Raw genomic sequence first — 8,441 nt, 5'->3', positions numbered from 1 at the left:
TAACAGTAATTTAAATAACATGTATATGATACAAAACTTACCATACTTGCATTGCAATGCAAAAAAATCTATAAAAAGAAAAAATAACAAAAAAAAAAAAAAAAAAACAACAACAAAACAAAACAAAAAAAAAAAAAACAAACAAAACAAACAAACAAACAAAATCAAAAACAAATAAGAAAACGAGTCATGGATAAAAAGAAATTAGTTAAAAACAAACATATAAACAAATGGGCAGGTCAAATTATCAAAAATAATAAAATAAATAAATAAAAATGAAACAGCATTAACAAGGTTTCAATAAAGATGAAAAGAATGTAATCAATGATGCTTTCTATTTTGTTTTTTTTTTGTTTGTATGTTGTTTAACGTCCCCCTCGAGAATTTTTCACTCATATGGAGACGCCACCACTTGCCGGTGGAGAGCTGCAAATTTTGTCCTATACTCGGCACTTACGGCCATTGAGCAGTGAGGGATCTTTTTCGTGCCAGCACCTACTGCGATACGGGACCTCGGTTTATACGGTCTCATCCGAAGGACCGGTCTCCACGTCCCGCAGTGGGATTCGAACCTGCGACGTAAGGATCAACTCCTTACTTCGCGACTCTAGAGCAGACGCTCTAACCACTGCGCCACGCGGGCGACCTTTCTATTTTGTGATACACTTTTTATCATTCATTTATAACTTAAGGAGGCTGGGGGGTCAACAAATTAACCATCAGATATAACTTATTTTTTTAGATAAGATATCTTAAGCTTTCAACTATCATTTGGCAAAGAAAAAATTCATACATTTTAGTTTTAAAATTTGATCATTTTTGTATATCTTTATATGGAGCTCTTCTTCTAAAGGAGATCAATATAGTCTAAAAATGGCCACGACCACCCAGCCCTCTTAATTTAACACGTGAGGAATACGTCATTAATGGCATCAAAGTTTCAAAAAAGATGGTCTAAAGGCTATACAAGTCTCGCCTTCGTATTTGTATACATGTGTAATTAGCATATAATCCTTCATTTGCGCAAGTTACCTTTGCTTTTTTAGAAATTAATTCCATCGGCGAATTATATAATTCAGTTGCTGAGTGCCCATCAAGATAATCTTAATTACGGAACAATGAATAATTATTAAGATGTCGTCTCCATTGGAATAAAATTACAAAACTGAATCAGCTGCAGTGGAAAAAGAATACTACATTATCTTATCAATATTATTATTGTATATAATAGTTGCATGAAGACCTAGCGAAAAAAAGTGATATTCAAATTGCACGATATGTTTTTACAAACTTTTCAGTTAACATGCTTAACTTTTCAATTGTATCACGAATAAATATAAATTAATAAAATAAAATAAATAAAGAGATAGAGGAGTAAATAAGAAAAAAAGAACAGCTAGAGAAAAGAAATCATGAAATATATCTCCTTTTTGAGGAGAAGGTTTTTAGAATCCGTATCAAATCCCTCTGATAATATTATCAACAAAATATGCTTAATACATCATATGTATGTACTTTAATATAGTAGGGTCATATGTATATACAGAAGCTGACGCAGAAGCCAACAATTAATGTAGGGAAAAATATTATATAGGGTATAGTTGGTGTTCTTTTTCCTATAAATTTCACCAAAATATATTTTATTGAGTTTTAGTTGACGTTGTTTACTTATGGTTCATATGTATATGAGCTAATGGCCGTTTGTTTATCTGTGGTTGACAAGCGAAATATCGTCATATATGCAAACTAAAGGTCCTTGCCTTTCTCTAATACAAGAAAATAATTTTCAGCTTATAAGACTTGAATTAATTAATCTCAGTTGAAATAATTAACTGTGATAAGCTTACGTCACGGTGTCTTTGGAATTTAAATTCATATTGCACGCTATGATGATTTTCTAGTATAAAAAGGAGAAACTTGCAATTGCTCGGGCAATCGTGATTGTGCCTTCTGGTAAGATAAAATCTCAACAAATTGGAATGTTCGAATAGACAAATATTTTTTTTTCAAGATTGCAATTGGATTATCATGAATTTGATTTTTTTATTCATCGAGGTGTTAAATGTTTTTTAAAGGAGTACAGTTGTATTTCAGAGAAAATTACATTGGGATATTCACTATATTTCAGAAACCCTGATCATGATGGGCAGCACGAGAAGTGCCGTGCTGGGGGGCATTCTTGCCAGTTGTATTGGTAAGTACACAATTCTTAATTTATCATTTTTAACCCCCCCCCCCCCCCCGAAAAAAAGAAGAAGAAAAATCAGGTATAATTTGTATTTTTTATGTATGATTAGATGTTAAGAAATACCATGCTTACATTCTTAACTAAATACTAAATTTCCTAAATTACTAAAAGAATACCATTGAATAATGAAATAGAATAATATTGAATAAATACAACTAATTTAGTGCATTGTAAACTGTGGTATGGTTTTTTTCCGTTTATTTACATATTGTTAATCATAATTTGGCGATGAAAATTATCAGTGGGTGTACATGTATGTTTGTTATTATAATTTCAAATACACATGTGTTTCACGGAGGGAGCAAAATGCAATAAGTATATCAAGCAATCAAACATGGAATGCAATAGTTGGTATAAAAAATGATTTTATTTTTACATTCTCCTGACAGTGTCGAATGTTGTCTTAAATAAAAATAAAAACTTTTGAAAATTGAAATTATCATGATATTAATTATAACCATTTGATCTTGATACAAAATGTCATCAAAATAAATTACATAATGCTTATATGACAATCTATTTCTGAAAAACAATGTTAGTATGCTAGACTATGTCTTCGTCTGACATGCAATAAATATTAAAAGGAAATTCATTATCATAAATAAAGTCTACATTGTAGTCCTCCTTAACATATAAAAAAAACCTTATTATACATTCTGTGCACGTCGTGAACTATCGAAAAACTAGACACGAAATGCAACTCGATGTTCTTATGTGTGGTGTTTTCAAGCATATCTTTAAATTGAGGTGAAAGAATACTGTGAAAGCAATAATTTTCGTGGGAGTTTAATTTTCGTTGTTTTCAAGGTATGAAGAGACCCATGAATTTAAGTCAATCACGAAATGCATTTTTTCACATATACTTCTACTCAATTTTTCTTTATCCACGAAATCAAATCCCCACCAACCAATATATTTTCCTCAAACCTCGAAAATTTGACCCTTCGAAAATATGTGATTTTACAGTACTTACATATGTGTAATTGTACCTATATACCTTAAATAGTCTTTTTTATTATAAACATATACACATACTTCTTATATTTCAGTGACAATATTTGGATTTACTACATCTTCTCCGGAGATTCAAAATCAACGACGCAATGTTCTTACAAATTTCATGAGAGCTGTACCAAAGAAAGAGGTTCCTTTTGACATGTCTGGACCATCCATATCACAACTAACACAAGCCCATTTCGAACCATATCTAAAAGAAGCGTCCAAAAATGTAAAATCCGCTGATCCTGCTTATAATAAAGTGCATCAAAACCAGCACCCGAATGCTGTATATGAACCTGATCCAGCTGGCTCAAATATCCTGTACCAGAATGAGATTCCTATGGTTGAACCACCATTCCAGCCTGAGGTGAATATGGGACAATATCAACAGAATCCTGCAGGTCAGCTTCATGGGGGAGGCAATGCTGTGGATCCTCAATACCCACCAGAAATGAATCCGCAATATCCAACAGAACCTCCAGCCCAGTTTCCAGAGGTTGCTCAGACAAACATCCAGGGAGGTAATGCCATGGAACCACAAGTAACTCCAACTTATCCAGCTGTCAATGCCGTGGAACCACAATACCCACCAGAAGTGAATCCGCAATATCCACAAGAACCTCCGGTGCAAGCAATTAACAGTCATGGTGGAATTCCAGTGGATCCGACCACTCAGCCAGAGATTACTCCTGGATATCAACCTGATCCTCTAGGCCAGCAACAGGTGGATCCCCACCAGAATGTTCCAGGTGCTAATGTCATGCCTGAGGTACCACTTAATATGCAGGAACCACCAAATCGTCCCCCATCAGTAGTTCATTCAGTGGTTCATTCAGAACCACCTGCTGCACCATTTCAAGTAAAGCTCCAAGTATCGTCATTCACACAAGAATCAACTATTAACCCTTTCGATCAAAGAGGACAACAGCAAATCGATCAAACGTTAATTTCAGAAGTAAATCCTGCTGGTCCAGGAACAAATGGACAGTCACCAGCTTATCCAGGAACCAATGCTGAACCAGCAATGGGGAATGCAAATTTAGTTACCAGTCTCTCTAGTGGTGGAGCTGTGTCTCCGGCAGTCGGTGCTGGAACAGTACTTGAGCCAGTTCCAGAGCCAAGTCCAGAACCATTACCTGTATCAACAATGCCACCTAAGCCCTTAACAAGAGCTGAAAAAAGGCGGCTAAAAAAGCTGCAACGTAAAAAAGAACGTGAAGCCAGAAGACAGAAAAAATTAGCAGCCAGAAAGGCCAAAAAGCTCAAGGAGCAGCAAAGACGACTGGCCAAACAAAAGGCAAAGAAACTCAAAGAACAACAGAGACGATTAGCTAGGCAAAAAAAGGCTCAAGGACGCAGACGATCGAAAAATCCCAGAAGATCAAAATCAAGAAAGACCCAAACAAAGCAAGTGTAATGAAATAACGTACAATGCTAATATACAGACGGGATTTCATTAAATGGGCTTTTTTCTCAGTTCAAGGCATTGCGTGTAAAAATTTACAACTTTGCGGCGTTTGGAAAATAAAGACGGGCGATGCATGGGAGGAAATAGAAATCCTGAAATTGACGAAAAAACCTTTATCTCTTACTTAGCTTTTAATGTCGATTTGTTTAGGTAGACATTAAACAAAGATACTGCTGTTTTCCTTCAAAATTAAAATAAAAATATCAGTAGAAGTACCATGAGAATTCTCCTAGAAGTTCTAAAAAATGATTTTTTGTAATTGTTCTCCTCATTGATGTTGCCAAATGACCATTTTATATCATCCTCGAAATCATGACCAAATGTCCTTTTATAACTACTTTATCAAATAATTTATTATCATATCAAATAACCAGATTTGGTTATAATAATATTTTCTTTTACAGAAACCAAGTTCATGTATAACGTATTATTGCTATGCAAATGTTACACCAAAAGCGTGGTATATTTTTGTTATACTCGTAATGAGAAATAACTTTCAAAATCATAATATCTTGTAGAAAGAATATATTTTTAAGTAGTACATGCAATATTCTGATATATGTATTTTATTCTCCGTGCTGTATTTTTCCTGTTATGAATTAATGTACTGTTTGTGTTGAATAAATTAATTTATAATTAGGAATGGCTTGCTTGTCATTTTATCACGAAACCATTACTAGGGAATGAAGAGATACGGCAGAATGACCCCAAATTAACACATGTCATGTGTTTGTCTTATAAAAACTAAACACGCCTTAAATTTACAATTACGACTGAAAATTATAATTAATGCATTTATCTGATTTTGAGTGTCTCTGTCGTTAACATAAGTCATGTGTTGGTATTTTAAACTCCAAAATATATTTGCTTATCCCAAGAGGGTTCATTCAATTCAAAAATAGAACAGGTGCAGCGGTTCTTGGAAATAAATTGGATTAAAAATATATTTTATACAGATTTTCTTTCGCTACATTTTTTTCTAAGAATATACATACTCAGTCTGATTTGAAATTGACAAAAAATAGCAGGTCTGAGAAACTACCATCCTGCAGATAATAGTGTAGTAATGCTTTTCTGTTGGTACGTATCAAATATTTTTAGAAAGGACAAGAATTAATTTTATACTTTACTTACTTTTATATATAAAAATATATATTATCACAACGAGAAAAGGGAGCTCTTTATAATTCAAACCTTGTCAAGGTGATTTGATTTGCAATGATTTGAGGAACGGGTGTTTTTTTTTTTTTTTTTTTTTTTTTTTTTTTTGGTTCTTCCCCAGACAGATGTGTTAAAAATTCATCACATTGAATAAAAAGTACACAGGAATATTACTCATTGCTTTGGAGGGTTTTTGGGATGACAAACCATACATACTGTAGAAATATGCAAAACATGCCTCCTTTGTAAGGATTCTGCAGTAATCTTTTAATTGCTGGAAACACAATCGATTGTAATACGCTTATTCATCATACGTTAATCAAATATACATTTTTTTTCTTAAGAATTTGTTATTGAAGCATTACTACTTTAAGAATTTTCCTCACAAAAATGTGAGGTACATCATCAGTCATTTGTGCAAAATTAAAGAGGACGGCATTTCCTTTATCTAACCCTACCGAAAATCACTTGAATATCTGAAATCAAAATTTTTGGTGTATATTTTTCTGAGATATTATGCACTTTAAAGATCACAAGATAATAAGAAAACTAAATGCTTTTATAAATAACGAAGAGAAGAAATTAAATGAGAAACTTAATTATCGTGTCACCAGACCTTATAATGTCCTACACAAGAATCTTTCACTCTTGTAGAGATGTCTCCTGCTTTCTGCTTTAGGTTAATTGCCAGAACTTTTTAACTTTGCATAGCGTTAGCAGTTAAAGCTCTAAATATCTATCAACACCTACTGTATCTTGCTTTTCAAGGTCTCGTCAGGAAAAAAACCCGTGACTTTCAATTTAAATGCACGGCTCTTGGCGATTAAACTGAAGCGCTAATAAACTGACAATACCTTGTATCGGGGTATGTTGAACGTGTGCAGGAAACGGGAATCGAACATGGATATCTCAATCACAATACAGACACCCTATCAGTCATCCACTATGACCGAAATATATTCAAAATACGATTCATGTGTCGCTTAAGGAACTGTGAGCAAGCTCACAAAAATGTAACTCACTGAATTTTTTTAATGTGTCCATAAGCATTTTCATTAAAGCGACCACGAACTTGTCAAAATGATCTTGCTTAAAAAATGACACATTCTCTAATCATAAGTAATATCTATCTGAAATACGATCTTCGACTGCATCTCCTGACATCAACCTACACTTTATCTTCCAGTGAGTTTGAATTTGCTGGAATTACCTAAGGTCAAGGTAACCTCAGCTCAAGTGAAATCTTTGTTTAAAATATTAACTTTAATATTTATGAGAGTTATGACCTAGACAAAATTTTATAATGATGAAATATATGGAGATAACGAACAGTATTCAAGCTCAAAAGTCCATTAAACATTACATAATAGATGCAGAGCAAACACGGACCTCCAAAACATCAGAAGTGGGATCAGGTGCCTTGGAGCAGTGAGCATCCCCTGCCGACCGGTCACACCTGCCTTGTGCTCCTTGTCATGATCGGGAAATAACGGAAAAATCCGACGACAATTCAGTGTGTAAATAATGGCCTAACAATTAGTATGAAAAACGTCAGTCAGCATTTGACTCAATGATAAATTGTATTTCCTGACAAGGTCATTGTATCGACCATAGAACTAACGAAATGATGACTTTATACAAGACAGCTGATATTCTTGTTTCATCAACTTGTTTGTCAATAATTTACCTCGTTTTAGAAATTATACATATGTAGAGCATGCTCTTGCGTATCGAATCAACTAAGAGATGTAAACCCCGTATACAGGACTGGTGATGAAGGTATATTGCTGCATAAGTATGGGAAGTTGACGATTGAAAAGTTAAAGTCATCATGTTTATCATACAGTTTGATTGTTAGATTACCATTAATGTCTTTTTCAAGTAAAATATCCAAATACGAAACAGATGTGTCAGACTCTGTACAGTAGTATCTTTTATCTCAAGCTCACCGGGATATATCGTATCGATATAAGAATGGAAATAACCATTGTTAATTGACAATACGTCGTCGACATATCTAAATGTCGCGTTAAAGGGCACAGCAAGTGTTTTCTTCTGATCACGTATAAGATTTTGGACAAATTATACTTTTTTTACTAGTGACCTTGAACTTAACGGAATGAATCTGGTCATACCCATGATACACCTTCAAGCAAACGTGATATTTGTGTGAAGTACGAAATTCCAAAGTTTTCCAGTTAGAAAATGACCGAACTTTTCTGCCAGTGGCCTTGAACTTGCTAAAGCGACCTCTGTCAAGATCATGACACACCCTTAAATCATAAGTAGTCTTTGTATAAAGTATCAACAGTCAAAGTAGCTTGTTGGTATAGAGCCTCGTAGTCGGAAGTTCGTAGGTTTAAGCCTCGGCCGGCCGCCACAAACCTAATAAGTTGACGCAGATAAGTAATTGTTCCTTCGCCAAGCGCTAGCGATCAGAACTTGAGTGAAAGTTGCGGGTCTTTCATATGAAACCTAAAAAACTTAGACCCGAAGTCGCGGGAGTAGTTAGCACGGTAAAGGATCCTCTATGCTTGATAAACCGGAGAGACGAATAAAAGTGTG

General features: G+C 34.2%; 1 protein-coding gene across 1 annotated transcript; it reads left to right on the top strand.

The window, feature by feature from the left end:
* Positions 1-2,099: 2,099 nt before the first annotated feature.
* Positions 2,100-5,354, top strand: LOC133186633 (RNA-binding protein 33-like). The gene is made up of 2 exons (XM_061321867.1): positions 2,100-2,194; positions 3,298-5,354. Exons 1-2 carry the CDS (start codon positions 2,140-2,142, stop codon positions 4,662-4,664), a joined length of 1,422 nt encoding a protein of 473 aa, XP_061177851.1. The 5' UTR covers positions 2,100-2,139; the 3' UTR covers positions 4,665-5,354.
* The last annotated feature ends 3,087 nt before the right edge of the window (positions 5,355-8,441 follow it).

Source organism: Saccostrea echinata, unplaced genomic scaffold (genome assembly GCF_033153115.1).
Source record: "Saccostrea echinata isolate AGI-Se365-2 ecotype Australia unplaced genomic scaffold, CSIRO_AGI_Sech_v1 ptg000014l, whole genome shotgun sequence".
NCBI classification, from domain to species: Eukaryota; Metazoa; Mollusca; class Bivalvia; order Ostreida; family Ostreidae; genus Saccostrea; species Saccostrea echinata.
This window is presented reverse-complemented; position numbering and strand designations above follow the sequence as displayed.

Excerpts from the sequence above, each read along its gene's own strand:
- LOC133186633 (XM_061321867.1), top strand. The coding sequence starts at position 2,140 with ATGATGGGCAGCACGAGAAGTGCCGTGCTGGGGGGCATTCTTGCCAGT. Across the intron at positions 2,195-3,297 it reads CATTCTTGCCAGTTGTATTG|TGACAATATTTGGATTTACT; the intron begins GTAAGTACACAA and ends CTTATATTTCAG.